Raw genomic sequence first — 17781 nt, 5'->3', positions numbered from 1 at the left:
GTATTGCTCAAAAAGAAGAAATGACGCAACACAGCAGAACTTCCAATCAAAAGAGAATATCATGATCCCCAATTTCGCGGGAAGGACACTAATAAGAGGAGGCCCAGCAGCATCCTACTACCCCGCGGGATGGGTGTGCAGGAGTACCCTATAGGAAATCGCCCGTCAGAGCAGATGACATACAATTGTCCCCTTCCTTCGCCCATCGCACGCTCTAACCACTACGACGACGCAGATACAACGGATGCCAATTCGGCCTCGGTTCCCCTCTCCACTCCCAAATTTCACCCTTCTGGCCTAACTCCTCTCCCTGTACCCTCTGGGAGGGGGACCTGGCCCTGATGAAGGCTTGTTTTTTAAGTTATATCCAACATGTGTTCATAGAATCGGCCTTGGAGAGTTCTTGTACAATATGTTTTGGTGTTCCCAGTCTAACTGGTTACATTCTCAACAAAAACTATTCTAATGTTTACCTCTGATTAATCTTGCATGTTCTTATAACTTGACCTATAATTTAATTAAAAAATCTTATTTCATTCAAGTTTTGATGAAAGGTCTTATGGCATAATGCTCTACAAATCTCTTACTAATGAGCTACAAAACAGTAGAAATTATACAAATTCGGATATAGGCAGCTACAACTGAATATGCCACAATTAAAAAAACAAAACTTGTCCAAACAAACTTTACAGGAAATGAATTACAAGGCGTTTAATGTCAATGACTTGGGGCGTCACTGGGCATTTACTTAGTAAGAAACAAATATAGGATTCTTTTTAGTCAACCAGAATCAGAAAATCAATATACAAAACAAAATTAACATGCTGTGGCATTATAAAAAAAAAAAAAAAAAAAAAAAAACAACAGTGGTCTCAAAACCCACTTCCGCTGATCTTTTCCAATATTTGAAAAGACTTTCCCACAAGATTTCAACAGCTCAACATGCGAGTATTTGTTATTTCTGTTAATTTATGAAGTCTATTCAACATAAATTAAGCAGCCTAAAACATACTCATTACAAATAAGATCACATATATTAATGAATACATAAAGAAAAGAGCACATAAGCAGACAATACAAAAAAAAACTAAAGTTTACGCAACGGTACACGTCCAACTATTGACAACATATAAATTATCCAAACAATACTGGATGCTTCACATGGCCCCGAAACAATTTCCCCCTGTGGCTCCATATGTCAGCGAGCTCTAAAAGTCCAGACAATCCCTTCTGCGATCTGAAAGTGACCAGGAGCCATCAAAGTGACAGGTGAAACTGTCGCATACTGTCGTTTCTTTCTCTCCGGTGGAAAAGAAAAACAACTTCGCCGCCGTATGTCACCACATCCTCAAGGCAGAGAGGTCTGTTAAAAGCCTCTTTTCTTATTAGGTTCACTACGGTGAAAGCTATTGGAAACCTCCCCAACCTCGTGGAATATGTTACGGTATTCGTGAACAACAACAAAGGGTTTGTTTTCCATTTTACTGACATACGGGCGAATACTAGCGTTACGTCAGGAGGCAATTTGGCAGCGTGAACACTGCACCCTAAGCATCAACTTCATGGCATTAGCCTAACCAAGTGGTTCTCAATCTTTTTTGAGTGATGGCACCCTAACTAATGTAATCATTACCGTGGCACCTTCTTCACCATCCCTCCATATCGCATGAATTAACTTCTTATTTAATGAATAAAATTATTTTCCATACTACACACACACACACAAATATATATATATATATATATATATATATATATATATATGTGTGTGTGTGTGTGTGTGTATGTGTGTGTGTGTGTGTGAACGTATTGGAGTAGATACACTGATAATAATTATATGGAGTACTTCTGCAAACCTTTTTTTTTTTATTTGCAAATGTTCACTGAGATGATCTAGCCAAGACAAAACTCATGACAATCTTGCGGCACCCCTAGGCACTGTCTGTGGCACCCCAAGGTGCCACGGCACCCAGTTTGAGAACCACTGGCCTAACCATTGACTTCATCCCAGTGTCTTCAGTATGCTGCTGGTCCTCGGTGTCACCTAATACCATTTATTACTAGCAGTTAATTTCTTGGCTGGTCTCGAAGCATCTACTCACAGATTACGCTTCCAGTAAGGAACTTATTCACATGTATTTCAACAAATACATCCATTACATCGGAAAATTTTTAAACAATGCTATATAATGCCACGTCATGTAAAGTCAACATACAAGACCACGAGTAATCTGGACCATCTATTTCGCTGTGTGTAATAAAACTTGACTGGGTAGAAAGTCAATACTATTTTCCCCAATATTATGAAGCACAAGAACATTGAGTGAACAAGAATGTCAGAAAATATAATATATAGACTCAAAAGAACACATGTGCGTATAAACGTGCACACTTCTAATATTTCATGTAGCACAAAAATGTAATAATTATAAAATAAAGCTAAGAAAACCCTTAGGAGGAAACAAAGAAAGAGACCCAGCCAACTCCAAGATACATCACAAACAAACAAAGACAGAGACACGTCCCCGTAAGACACACCCTCTTATCTCCATATCTCTTCTCCTCGGCTCTTGTAAACGTTAACAAAAACGTCCGCTGACGAGACACCCCTCGCCCTACACCCGCCCCTCTTCCTCTTCCCCCTCCCGAGGGGTTATTATCCCATCTTCATCTTCACCCAACAAATTCCCCCCACCCGCAAGCCTCACCCCTCAACCCAGGACCGCAAGGAGCAACCTATCATTTCGGGTTGATGTCGGTTCCACATACCTGAGTTCGATGGTGTATGATTTCAGCTACTTATAAGGCGATACTTTTTATTTTCTTGTTCTTGTCCTTTACATCATGCTTTGTTCTCATTGTCACATAAGTTTTGGAGATGATAGGAGAGAGAGAGAGAGAGAGAGAGAGAGAGAGAGAGAGAGAGAGAGAGAGAGAGAGAGAGAGAGAGAGAGAGAGTGTCACAAGCGGAATGGTAAGACGAAGACAGAAAAAGAGGGGATGGTAAAGATGGTAAAGGCTATAGTGAGGAGGCGGTGACCTTATTACTGCCGAAAGTCAGTTGGCCCTAATTTCAAGTCGAGCTAAGAGACGGTCGAGATTTTGCTTCCACCTCAACCCCCTACACACACACACACACACACACACACACACACACATTATTATATATATATATATATATATATATATATATATATATATATATATATATATATATATATATATATATATATATATATATATATAGAGAGAGAGAGAGAGAGAGAGAGAGTTCTGTGGCCCAGAGATGAGCACATTAGCATCATCCACGAATTAACTTGGATTCGGTGGCCGGGAGGGCACACCTTTTTCTTCACGGTGTTCATACATCTTTTCCTCTTACAAGATTGGTTCCAGAGAGTGTAAAACTTCCATTGTTATAAATCACTGGGGATAAAGTTGCTACACCCGTGCCGGTTCTCAACCTGGCTGCGACTCAAGTCAAATAACTGCCAACTACATATTTCATTCTTAACTTCAAGAAAGACACTGAAGTTTTCAAGTATATGGATCCAAGTCGTTTCAAGTTATAGGAATTGAATACGGAATTAAGGCCAAAGGCCAAGCACTGGGACCTATGAGGTCATTCAGCGCTGACACGGAAATTGACAGTAAAAAGTTTGAAAGGTGTAACAGGAGGAAAACCTCGCACTTGCACTATGAATCAATTATTAGGAGAGGGTGGAAAGTAGATGGAAGAACGAGAATACGAAAGGAGGTACAGTAAAAGGAACGAAAGGAGTTGCAGCTAGGGGCCGCAGGCGCGCCGCAAAGAATCTTAAGTAATGCCTTCAGTGCACCGCAGGAGGTGCACTGACGGCACTAACCGGCCCCCCCCCTCCCCGCGGGGGTTGTCAACCTATAAGACTGAACTGGGTCTCTCGTCGGAGAAAAAGTGTTCTATTACGAAAATCATAGTGCATATTCAAGAAATCATGCCTTCACTTTCTCCGCAAGATGATGATAGAGATTAGACATCTGATGATGGGGGGAAAAGAGATTTCACTTTTTTCCTTGAAAAGAAAAGTTCTGTGCAAAACAAAAAAAACCTATTTCGAAACATCTAGTAATCTAAGACATCGATTCCAACAGGACTAAAAACGAGAGAGAGAGAGAGAGAGAGAGAGAGAGAGAGAGAGAGAGAGAGAGAGAGAGAGAGAGAGAGAGCGCAATTACTTATTCAAGATGAGCGTAAGACGTAGCAGGATGCGTAGAGAGAGAGAGAGAGAGAGAGAGAGAGAGAGAGAGAGAGAGAGAGAGAGAGAGAGAGAGAGAGAGAGAGAGAGAGAAGTATTTAGACAGGATACGTCGAGGTGAGGATGTTGAAGGATCCTAGACAGAGAAGAGGTTCTGGCCCTAATAAGCGGAAGGGGGAAACCATAAGAGTCACGATTGTATCAAAAATATGCAATTATAATTTCCGATGAATCCCCTCTACATGGAGAGAGAGAGGAGAGAGAGAGAGAGAGAGAGAGAGAGAGAGAGAGAGAGAGAGAGAGAGAGAGAGAGAGAGAGAGAGGCTTTTAATCATGACAATCATGACAGAGTGATGATGATGTAATGTGTATGCCATAGGAAAGAGAGAGAGAGAGAGAGAGAGAGAGAGAGAGAGAGAGAGAGAGAGAGAGAGAGAGAGAAGAACAAATAAAGCAAAATTAAAGTAGGGGGTGAAACCAAGTAGAGAAGGAAGTCGCGAATCGAGAAGGGTAGGCGTTAATGACTCCCTTATTAGCCATTAACGAGCTCTCCTGATGATTATACCTTCGAGTAATTAAAGAAGAGATGAGTTTCTACCAGAGTCTTAATAACTTCAAAATCCCCCTCCTTATTCTCAATTCCAAAATCAACTTTGCTCCACCCCTTCTCTTCATCCGAGCGCCATAGTTTTCCGTGCATTGTTTACAGGCAACACTACTTTTAAATACCGGTAAGTATTGATACCTCAAACGCTGTGTGTGTATTCAAATTCAGTACAGGCAATTCTCAAGCTTTGATAACAATAATACACATTCACAATAGACCAAACAGTAATACTCTTTGAAAAGCTTTCATAATCTGACACGTTAAACCAGGAGGATTATTAATAAACGAGTTTCACGGCGCGCGTTACGCTGAGCTAGAACCCGACGCTGACCGTCATGTCTCCCCTACCCTCCCAATCCCCTACCTATCCCGCCCCCAACTGGGGCGGACAAACAGGTTTGCAGGAGGAGGGTGGATGTGTCATGTCTCCCCTACCCTCTCGATCCCATACCTACCATGCCCCTGCCTGGGGCGGACAAACAAGAAAGATCCGATCGGATTTCATTATTATAGAAGATACTCACTTCGTGTGCAACATTATCTACTACAATAAGTAATCTGTACCCCGCACAGACTAAAAGTTTTCAAATAAGGTTAATATAGAACTGAAATGCTGCTTCATTACTATTAAAAAATATAATATCTACATAAAAAAAATCGCAGTGGGTACATTTTCTTTGACAATTTACATTGTATTACGTTCCTGTCCTGGTAGGATACGCGATAAGAAAACTTGCTTCATACTGTGGGGCCAAACACCAGAAAAAATATATATAAACCAACTTCTTGACGGAGGAGGGCTACACGAATTTAGAAGATTCCCTAAGTGTGCATGTATAAATGCGTATTCACATATACATATCAACACAAATGTATCGGAGATCAGCTCAGCAATGCGTTAAAATCCCTCGAACCGCAATCTTTAGTTATATTATTACATGATACACCTGTCAGTCTTTACATTATCATCATTATATTTTTAAGACACCACAAAGTCCCATTTCTACACTCTTACTGAGCTCAATGCGAAGGATTTGTTCTTCAAGGGAAAAAATAGAAAAGTTTAGGTACTCTGGCGCAAAAAGGCTAAAGCGAACTCACGAAAATTGAAAAGCAAAAACGTATCGAAGCTGGAAATCCTGAAAACACAATGTAAGCACCTTTAGACCATCTAGCAGTACGCCGCACGAGACGCACGGTGGGCGGTAACAACCTACAGAAGAACCCCCTATCTTCACCGAATGAAAGAAAGTTATTAGAAAAGGTAACACCAAGTACTTGCACGCAAAAGTAGAAGATACTTAAGTGACAAACACCCCATTTGAAATGGGTGGAAGGCAAACTGGCCAAAAAAAGGGTACCAGGTCTCTTTCAGACATCTACAGGAAGGACTTGAACAAGTCCCCTTAGGTAACCAGGATCCCTGGGCTATACAATTAAGCCAGCAAAGAGGCCTACTTTATAAAACAGCACTAGAGTGTCTCCAGCAAAGACTTCCTTCAGAATCCCCAGAGAATTCCGCCGGGCTTAATTATGGAGCCCGGGGACCCTGGTAACCAAGGGAACCTACTCACGTCCTTCCAGTAGAAGCCTGGAAGAGACAGGGTACCCCTTTTAGGCCAATGTGCCTTCCACACATTTCAAATCGGGTATCTGTTTCTGACGGATAATCTCTTTTGTATGCGGGTCATTCTGGTATTGTCTTTTCTTATTACTTTCTTGGAAGTGTTCTAAATTATTACTTTCTTGGAAGTGTTCTGATTATTTTGAATGATCTCATTTCGCAAAAATTTTATGTTGGTGATGGATTGACTTCGATTCCAAGTACAAAAACACGAATTCAACACGAATATGTACAGATGAGTCGAAACTAACCTTTATGATTTGATTCTTGGGAGGATTAGTTCACGTCACCATACTTTTAAAAAAAAAAAAAAAAAAAAAAAAAGTCGTCCAATGAAGATATCTTATAAATAAAAAAAAAAAGGAAAATGCACTAATAAGGTCTCACCTCTCAGAAGCCAACGGCTTAATACAGGATATTAAACTCATTAAATATCCTTAAATGCACAGATCAGGAAGAGAGAGGTGGAGGCGTAAATAATAGGTCATCATGAGGAGGGAGAGAGAGAGTGAGTGAGTGAGTCCGGCCGCCCTCAAAAATAAAATTGGCGGAATTTTCGGCCCTATGGTCTCTCCATACAATATTCGAACGATTTTGGCATTTCTGGAGGTAGGAACAATTACGCCCCTTATACGCCCGCTCTGAAATTGGGACCCGATTTCGTTCTTGCAATAATGCCACTCAAAATGTTTTATAGTAAGTCACAAAAGCAGGTGGCAATTTTACAGACATGATCAGAGCATACTTAAAAACTATGAACGGTTTACTTTCTGGATGATGAAAATAGTGCTATGTAATGAATTAACATTCATTCATTGAGCCCAACAGGAATGATCAATAAAAATGAATGGGACAAAATATGGTATTCAAACACGTGCTCCAAAGGAAACCTGTCATAAATACCTTGTACTTATATTTTAGCCTTTCTCATCAACATTAAAGAACACCAGTCTCTTCTCTCATCTTCCAGGATTACGAGTTTTCGTACACAGAGAAAAGCAATGCCACAGCGCTATTTATACGAAATAAAAACAAAACCCCTAATGAATAAACAGATATCAAGAGATGTCACAGCAACTACCAATAGCTTAAGTCTCGGAGGTCAAGATCCAACGTCCAATACTATCGTTTCCTTCAACCCCATCCATCACCAAATGAGAGAGAGAGAGAGAGAGAGAGAGAGAGAGAGAGAGAGAGAGAGAGAGAGAGAGAGAGAGACTGACTTGGGAAATGATTGCGCGATGCGTCCATAATTACTTATGTTTTGTGAACGGGGAGAGAAAGGTAAGCTTCCGTTGCTATGGCAACAAAACGTAAACTAACTTTACGCTGATACGAAGGAAGTAGCAATTAATGTAATACTCCAAACCACGATGGGAAACAACACAGCAGCGGTCGAACATATTAACATATGAAGTGGTACCTTTACTTACTTATTTATTTAATTTCGGGAGGAGGGAGTGAGGAGTCTTTAAAGCATATACTCGTATGATGGAGGTCCATATTGTCGCCCACTGGATGAAATAAGGAATGTACAAAGATCAAGTTAGTGGCAACTGAAGTCGCTCACCTCAGCAAGGATAGCTCCGAGGATATCAAGACAGCAGTTCATTCCCACTCATAAGGCTGAATCACGGAGTCGGCTCGTTTGAAAGGGGAAAAAAAAAAAAAAAAAAAAAAAAACTGCGCCGAAGTGTCTTCGGCGCAATCGAGATTTCTGTACAGCGTATAATGCTGTATGAAACTCTCAGCCGCACCCCATGAAACTTTCAACCACAGCCTGGTAGTGGCTTGTGTTGTTGGCACCTACAGTGGTGCCAGACGCACGATCATGGCTAATTTTTAACCTTAAATAAAAACTACTGAGGCTAGAGGGCTGCAATTTGGTATGTTTGATGATTGGAGGGTGGATGATCAACATACCAATTTGCAGCCCTCTAGCCTCAGTAGTTTTTAAGATCTGAGGGCGGACAGAAAAAGTGCGGACGGACAGACAAATAGCCATCTCAATAGTTTTCTTTTATAGAAAACAAAAATCCATTCCTGTGCCAGCATCCGTGGAAGAAGACAATAAAGTATTGAACTCCTGAATCGCATCATGTCGTTTGGGATAACTAGGCTAATTGTTTTATGGAGTCACATTTGCTTGTCAGATCAAATAAAAGGGACGTAGGCTGCTATAACAATACACGCACACGCACTCTCAAAGAGACAATTGATGGTATTTTTAACAAGATCTTGTACCGGGAATGAATAAATAACATTACAGTTATTAATGGAATGCAAACAATATGCTGAAGAAATAAACTGGACTCCTTATAATACAATTCGACCAAACTCGACCAAACCATCCAAAAAATAACACGGAATAAGTGCAAACAAAAATCTCAGAGTGTCAAGTATATCGACACAGAAAAACATTATGTTTGCATATTATCATTTGACCGGCGACCTTTTAAAACACAGAACAACAAATGGTTCTGCGCCACTATTTTTCTGCTTAACAATGATGAATTTCTCTCTCTCCTTTTTTTACCTTCCAATCTCATCAGTTCTCTGAAGCTGGAAAAATATGGAACAAAAGGAAGCGTTTGAAAAAATGAAATAATAATGAAATACAAAAACTATTAAGGGATTTTGACGTTTTCGCTACAATTGTCTTCCATTCTGAGAAGAACATAAGAAAAGAACAAGGTCTATCATAGTCCCATTACTGAAACTGACGACAGACTTTAGAAGTCCGATGGGAGCGGCAATGGGTGAGAATGAGGCTCCAAAAGCCAAAAGAGAAAATCTCATAGATTAGGAAGTTTCCATTTCAGTAAAAACCACCGGACATGACAACTGGAAATTCGCGTTCCTCCTTTTGGCACTAATAACAACTGAGGCACAAGTCTACTTTCTCTAAACACATGTTAGGAAATTTCCACGTCTCATAAACACACGTCCAGGCACGCTCGCAAGACACACTTCAGAATACACTCATACGCACTGATGGCCGCGAGTGTAATACTTGCATATATACACTTATACATAAATAGATAGATATACAGACAGTTGTATGCTTGAAAAGTGGTAAATGCAGTGAAAGTTTTCCATACGGAGGTGATACAGCAGTTACGAGAATGAAACTAACAGCGAGAAGAATTGTTTTCAGTCTTTCGTCCTTTTCTCAATTAGGGGGAAAGTCTCGCTTTTGTTCAAAATTATATAAATTTTATATATATATATATATATATATATATATATATATATATATATATATATATATACATACATATATATACATATACATACAGATATATATATATATATACATACATATATATACATATGTATATATATATATGTATATGTATGTACTGTATATATATAATATATATATATATATATATATATATATATATATATAGAGAGAGAGAGAGAGAGAGAGAGAGAGAGAGAGAGAGAGAGAGAGAGAGAGAGAGAGTACATAATTTATAAATTCTAGCAACGACATACATACATACATTAAAAACACGAAATTAAAAGTTAAAAAGTCAATACTTATCATATAGAGAAAACATTTATCAACGCAAGACCGCATAAATACTTCGTTTATGACGACGGTTACAATGATGCTGGCTGGGGTGAAAAAAAGAGCGTTGGTTGCCGTAATGAGAGATGAGCCGCTCGTTTCTCCCCTTAGCTGCAAGAAGAAGAAGAAGAAGAAGAAGAAGAAGAAGAAGAAGAAGAAGAAGAAGAAGAAGAAGAAGAGGAGGAGGAGGAGGAGGAGGAGGAGGAGGAGGAGGAGGAGGAGAGGAGGAGGAGGAGGAGGAGGAGGAGGAGAAGACGAAAAAGAGAATGAAAAAAGGAAGAGGACGCAGGAAGTGAAAGAACACCAGCCAAGGAAATGGAGAGGGACCACCAAAGGCAGAAGAAACGGAGAGAGAGAGAGAGAGAGAGAGAGAGAGAGAGAGAGAGAGAGAGAGAGAGAGAGAGAGAGAGACGACAAGAATGAGTGGGAAGCGGGAGTTGGAGCGAGGGGGAAGAGACTCCAATTGCATATGGATTCCGCCCACCTGTGTGACCTCTCTCTCGCCCTTTTCTTTGACCCCATGACCCTTAGACAGTAAGCCATCGACGCTTGGCTAAAAAATGGCACCTGGGGATCCAGGCAGACACAGAAAGCCCCCGCAAACGCACGCGAATATGACAGGTGAGTGGTCTGCTTTTACCCGTGTCGTGACAACAACAATAAATCGGCACCAGGTGTGAATCGCAAAAATGAGCAAAGAAGAGCTGTTGATAATTGATATCATCTATAACCTATAAAAAACAATAATAAGGTATGTATACAAAACACAATATGCAAATTACAATTATATCGTATTCTTCACTATAACTACATCAACAAACATAAGCGTTATTTAAACAAATAAGCTACATTGTTGCCTAATCAGTATCATTATAAAAGCATGCTTCAAAATTATAAAGTATTGTGGGATCTGAGCAACACATATAAAGCTTTGAAAAAGAAAGATTTTAAACCCACGTACCTTATGAGGCTTATAATAATAATAATAATAATAATAATAATAATAATAATAATAATAATAATAATAATTTTACCAAAAAGATTGACAACTGACTTAAAAAACAGATTTGTAATAAAGAAGATCAAAGGATGCCCCTAACTTTTCAAACTATTTCAAAGGAGGGATCCAGTATAGTTGCTAACTATATGTATATATACTATATATATATATATATATATATATATATATATATATATATATATATATATATATATATATATAAAATATAGACACACACACACACACGAGAAAATCCCACGTAACTTTTGTTCCGTTCCGATCGTGTTCCAAAAGAATTTTTGTCATTTACAAGATGTCAGAAGAATGTGTGGAATTTCTTCGTAATTACAAGTTTAGCGAGAGATACTGCAGTCTCATACTATCTCGGGACATTAATGGTAAGCCTTGCTGTCATGAGGACTCTTTTACAAACAGCTTAAGAGTCAAACAACTTACGAGTGCGATGGATAGAAAAAAGGAGCATTAACTATACTAACAAAGTGAAACAAAATCTAATAGATTAAAATAGCAATAAAAGTATGTGAACTTAGTCGGGCGACATACGACGTATTTGATTTTTTCTCAAGCCCTTGTGGCGGCCCCAAATAATAAATGATTCTTAAATTAGCTTCAAAAAGTGTTCGTCCACTTTACAAAACGGAAAACGTGTCATATGTCGTCCTCCAGTCCTACAACCTCTCTTCTTTTAAAAGACCGATCTTGCTTTTTTCTTGCGTGTGAAGCTCAATTTTTTCCTGCTTTCTATTTATCACCTTTAGTTGCTACGCTTTTAAGAGAAATCATCTTAACTATCCCAGATGTTTTTTTACGGGAGGAAAAGGTTTTAGTTGAAATATCTACGGTAATTTCATATAAACACCTGAGCCAGCCGATGCTCGGATTTGAAGAGGTACACATGAACTTGGGCTTAAGTTGGATTGGGCAAAGCTATTTGAGAGAGAGAGAGAGAGAGAGAGAGAGAGAGAGAGAGAGAGAGAGAGAGAGAGAGAGAGAGAGAGAGAGAGAGAGAGAGAGAGAGAGAGAGAGAGAGAGTTATACAAAGAATGATGGAAATAACCACACTGACCAGGTTAAAATAACATCCCAACCTACTTTCACAGTGCCCAGTAAAGTCTTTGTATTTGATGATGATGATCTGACCAAAAAAATGAAGAGAAACTAGAAATGGGATAATGCCATTTGCCAATCATATCCACTACAGAAAGAATGGGGGCAGGCCCGTTTGATAATTTCACGGCTGTTTCCTTCATGACCATTAGATGTTGCAACGCCAGTTCACGACCAGCAATAATGATCATTAAGTCTCTTTCAAGATCACAAATCATGTGATTTAAATACAACAGAAAACCAAAGAATCTAGGGGCAGACTATTTGCAATGCTCTGGCTCTTTTTAAATCATAAATGTTTTAATCTTGATTCTTTCCCCCTTATAGTGCTAATATGCCGAGGGGAGCATTCTTCGTTGGAGGGGTGGATAGAGCTGTCGCCCGGAACGCTGTTGGCCCCAGCGTTCGACTCTCCTACCCGGCTAATGAAGCATTAGAGGAATTGATTTCTGGTGATAGAAGTTCATTTCTCGTCAAAATGTGGTTCGGATCCCACAATAAGCTGTAGGTCCCGTTGCTAGGTAACCAGTTGGTTCTTAGCCACGTAAAATAAGTCTAATCATTCGGGCCAGCCCTAGGAGAGCTGTTAATCAGCTCAGTGGTCTGGTTAAACTAAGATATACTTAATTTTTAACTTAGAGGGGAGCAGAGCCATGGAGAAAAAAGGGGGACAAACGCTCTTTTCTCACCTATCATGGCAAAAACAAATCGTGTTCTTTTTTTCTTTTTACGGAGCTGTATTTTCACGGACACATCGCCAAGAAGCTATTTCTAAAGACTTCATGGCCTCGCTTCCTTCACAGTAACGCCCAGTTCTTTATATAATTATAATTATTATTATCTCATTTTCCTCCTGACTCCATTTCTTGAACCATCGAACCTGGTCTACATGTGGACACCGGACAGCCACTCCCTTTGGCCTCTAGACTAAGAGACCCCACGACCAAACGTACTCTCTCCCCCGTGAGAAAATCTATTTCTGCTGAGAATGCTGATAAGAAATGATGGCCGGGATATCATCGAACTCGCAGAATCGAGAGCGCAAGTTCAGCACTTCTCACAACTTGGAGGAGGAGGAGGATACCTCTTGTTTGTGGAGGGGAGCTTGTTGATCTTTCCGGCTGGCGAGGGAAGGAATCAAAACTTGCTGCCAAGGGATTTTGCAGAGAACGTGAGCTGGCGGTCTATTATTATTATTATATTATTATTATTATTAAGCTAATGTTTTTAACAGTAATGATTAAGCTACTGTTGTTAACAGTAATGATACTGATTTTAAAAGTATGTATATCGTTGTTATTATCATTCCTACTGCTGTTACTAAAGACAATACTAAAAATATACTAGTATCATTGACATTACTACTGTTGTAAACAAAAGAATACGCATGACAAACTATTATCATCCAATGGTAACAATGCTAGATTTTCATATGGTAATAGAGGCTGATAATGGGTTACTCACATCCTAAATCTCTCTCTCTCTCTCTCTCTCTCTCTCTCTCTCTCTCTCTCTCTCTCTCTCTCTCTCTCTCTCTCCAATCAAATCCACTCCATCCAACGCCATAAGCGTGAAATACCGTTGCCAATTGTATTGTTCGGCATTATAAGGCTGGAACGAGCCTGCACCTCTCCTCGACCACGCCCTCAAACAATCACACCCACAGAAAAACAATAACAAACAAGCTCACAATGAAAAAAAAACAAATATGCCCTAAAAATACACAAAAATATATTCCTAGACCTATATAAAAAAAATCATCAAACCTTTGATACTATGACGAGACACAATAAAGCTTTTTAACCGGATTTTAATGGTATCTAATTTTTAATTGGTTTTTAATGGTGCATAATTATCTGCATCCAACTAATTAGTTACGTTTATTAAAACAAGCACCAAGGTAGTATTAAAAAGCATACAAATTCAACAAAAATATTGCGGAAAATTATAAAAAGAAAATTTGCATGATATGTATTTTATGATATAAATGCGGGCGTGAATTTTAGTTTAAAATCTGGTGATTTTAAAGGTTGATGACCCGTGCTATTATGAGGCCAGTGTATGCTTGAAAATATAAATCAAATGAAAAAATAAGAAAACCTACTAAAATAACTAGAGTTACCTTAAAAAAAAAGTATAAATATTAAATTAAATAAAAAAGAACATAAAATATAAATGTTACAGAAATGAAAGAACGTGGAATGTCCAAAGACAAGAGAAGAATCGCCCCCAAACAATAGCGGAGAGTAACACCCTCATTGTTTGCTCTTGTTAGTCTATATATAAATCCCTCCATAGATGTGACCTCTGGTGACCTCTTGACCCGGCTCCGGCAGAGCAGGAGGTGAAACTTCCTCCTCTATTCCAGAGCGGATGGTTTCACTTGACATCTTCTAATTATTCCATAAGCTGCAATATAATTCATTTCGGTTCGATAAGCGTTCCCGTTGGCTGCTGAGACAACACTCGAAGCCTAGCTCGAAGTTAACGGCTCTTAAGGTGAATTACAAAAACATTTGTGTGTGTATGCACATATTTTATAGATATACTGTATATATATACATATACGCATACACACATAAATGCATACATATATATATATATATATATATATATATATATATATATATATATATATATATATATATGTGTGTGTGTGTGTGTGTGTATTACAACAAACTAACATATGTATATATATATACAATATGTGTGAGTAAAATACAAAGTGGGAGTGAAAAAAGAATTTCTTAGTTTTTATATTTTCGTACCCAGCATTCGTTAAAACTATAATAAAACAACACGAAGATAAAACAGCAAATACTGACATGTATTTAATTGAACAAGAAACCGTAAGGTAGTTAAATAAATATGTGGTCTCACTTGTTCCCACTTCAACAACAAATCTGGCAGGGACATAAAATTCATATGATTGAGTTACACGCCGTAAAACCCTTCACCTGCCATAAAACCCTTCTCCCCGTTCATTCATTCTTTTAAATAAGAGCCACTCACCTCTGCGCCTCTCCGTGACCTGACCAGAAAGGCGGCTTCCCTCCGAGCATGACCGAGGCTGGAGATCACTCTGCGTCTTGGCTGGAAGGTGGTCTTTGCCTTGAGGCTTCTGAAAGCGATCCTTATGATGCCTCAGAAAGCTTCTCTCCCTCACTTTCTTCTTCTTGTGGGGAGCGTCGTCTTCCTCCTTGCTTCGAAAGGATCTCGAGGCAAATACTTTGGCTGCCACAGTTTTCATGAGGTGCTTTTCGTTGCTACACTCCCCGCTTTTCACATTTCCTTCATTCCCTTTATCTCTTGGGTGGGCTTCTCTGTTGACACGGCCACCGGACTGATCACCATCGACACCGGGCAAATTTCTTTTCCTCTCTGAAATTTGGGGTTGGTGATCTTTGGCAACTCTTCTGAAAATGGACGATGCTTCGCTTGGTCTCCGTAACCCGCCGTCATTCTTACATGTTTTCGACAAGTTATTCAGATCAGAAAGCTCAGTTCGATCGCCGCTATTACGTACCTTCTTGGATAAATCCTCGCCACCGTATCTTAGTCGTGATTCTCCAACATTTTTTCTCTCGGGGACTTCGCCAACACCAGGTACGCCCTTTTGCAGTGCTCTCCCGCTATTTTTTCTGATGAGAGAATCCCCAACATCTACCCCTTTCAACAGCATATTCCCCACATTTTTCGTCAACAAGATCCTCTCACCAGCATGCACACCTCTGAGCAGTGTCTCCCCAACATCTCCGTCTAGCAGTGTCTCTCCAACAAACTCCCCATCACGGTCATAGTTCGCACCACACCCGACCAACTTCATAGCAAACAAAAAGCGCCCTTATCGCTCCTTGATATCCCCATTAAACACAAACGACCAACAGAACCCGCCTTTGTCGGAGAAAAAGGGCGTGTTGGTTTGCAGTCATTTAAGCCTAATGAAGTCCCCTGGCAATCTGAAGGATTTTCGGAGACTTAACAAACTGCAAGAAAATGTTTTAACAACGAAGCAAAGAGGCACTCCGACGGTTTCTCGGGTTGATGGCTCAACTTCTACAAAGGCGACAATGATACTTCACAGTTGGGATGGCGTGTATTACTAAAACCCTTCTGGGGACGTGCACTAAATTATTTCATCCTTTCAACCGCACATTTTTACCTTTCTTAAAGAAATAAAAAGAAATCCTTACTCAAAAACGTTACAGAAACACTTCACACTGCACAGTTGTTATAAAATATCCAAATTAAACCTTTGCTAAGCATTACTGGAATATAATTACAGTTTTTAATCCACTCACCACGCTTATAATGCTCTAATTCCACCAAAACATACTATTACGCCCAGTTTTAATTCCATACGAAGTACGCAGTTACCTAAAGAATTCCGTAATTCACAAAAAATATATTAGTTTCACGAAGTCTGCGTCTTTTCTCAGGGAGAGTAAAAAAACTAATCAACACTCACTCGTCACAGATGTAAACACCGGCCGAAAACAAAGCGGGTTTGTATCCAAAAAAGGTTCCGTCCGAACTCGAATTTTTCTTAACTTTAAACTTCGCTTCTAGTCCCGGAGCTGAGGGAGGGTAAAAGCGTAAGCCCACAGGGAAAAGAGGGGGTGTGGGGAACACAATAAACGGATTCCCACAGTAAAAAAGATCCAAGAGAGAGAGCGCAGGGTGTGGGCGTGTGGGCAAGACGGACCACACTTCGAAACTGACACAAACAGGCGAGCAAGTTCGACTCTCCTGGCGCCGGCGCCAATAACACAACACACGCCCCTCAGTCCAAAGTTGGTGAAAGTTTATTTTACGAGTCCGCGATCTGGAGAGAGAGAGAGAGTGAAAGAGGAGAGAGAGGGAGTAAGGGGAGAGAGTGGGGGAGAAAGAGGGGGGAGGGGGAGTAGCCGTTCAAAGTCAAGACTCGAGAAGATTAAAAGGGCCCTTGTGGCTGATCATGCTTCATCATGACGAGGGTTTAACAAAAGCAATAATGACGTGGACTTAGAGAGAGAGAGAGAGAGAGAGAGAGAGAGAGAGAGAGAAAGAGAGAGAGAGAGAGAAGGATGTGCAGGGAGTTTTATAATCTGTAACATATAATTTTAGATTTCGCATGAAAGAAAAAAAAAAAAAGGAATTTATGGTTTTCGCAAGAAAAAATGGATTCAAAATAAGATCATGTCCCAGCCAAGGATGTAGATATTTAAAAAAAATGGATTAAACAACGAAGACAAAGAAGAAGGCTGCGACGAGAGATAGAGAGAGGGCTTCTTCAAGCCAAAGCGCACGTAAATAAATAAATATTGCAAACTGGTAATGTCACACGATACGGATGTTGAAATATGCATCAGAATGATCAGTGGCTCGATGTCTAGAATACACCGTCGATGTGAAAATAGAGAGAGAATCAATGTAAAACTGGCGACCCTTCCATTATAGAATGGAGTCCCCGCTCAAAAAAGTATGTCCGCTTGCTGAGAGCATGAAAGATAATTCTCCGAATCTTCGTCAAAAATTAAAATAAATAAATAAGGCAGCGAACTAATAACGCATAAATTGCACCTTCACGCTAAAGCCAGCGGGACTGGATACTTGATGGTTTTTAATTAG

At 39.7% G+C, this 17781-nt stretch overlaps 1 protein-coding gene across 16 annotated transcripts in view; it reads right to left on the bottom strand.

Annotated features, from left to right (window-relative positions):
- Abl (tyrosine-protein kinase Abl) overlaps positions 1-17781 on the bottom strand; it is a 329539-nt gene that overhangs the window by 54126 nt on the left and 257632 nt on the right. For 3 of the 16 annotated variants that reach the window (XM_067119106.1, XM_067119107.1, XM_067119109.1), the window contains exon 1: positions 15184-16890. The exons of 12 other annotated variants lie outside the window; for them this stretch is intronic. In XM_067119106.1, coding sequence (XP_066975207.1) covers positions 15184-15997 — 814 coding nt within the window. In that variant the 5' untranslated portion in view covers positions 15998-16890. Of the gene's footprint in view, positions 1-15183; positions 16891-17781 lie in introns of those variants that run through there. One more of the 16 variants, XM_067119108.1, reaches the window with a different exon arrangement.

The sequence above is a fragment of the Macrobrachium rosenbergii genome, chromosome 16 (assembly GCF_040412425.1).
Source record: "Macrobrachium rosenbergii isolate ZJJX-2024 chromosome 16, ASM4041242v1, whole genome shotgun sequence".
In the NCBI taxonomy this organism is placed as follows: domain Eukaryota; kingdom Metazoa; phylum Arthropoda; class Malacostraca; order Decapoda; family Palaemonidae; genus Macrobrachium; species Macrobrachium rosenbergii.
Note: the sequence above shows the minus strand (reverse complement) of the source record. Positions and strands in the feature narration are given on the sequence as shown.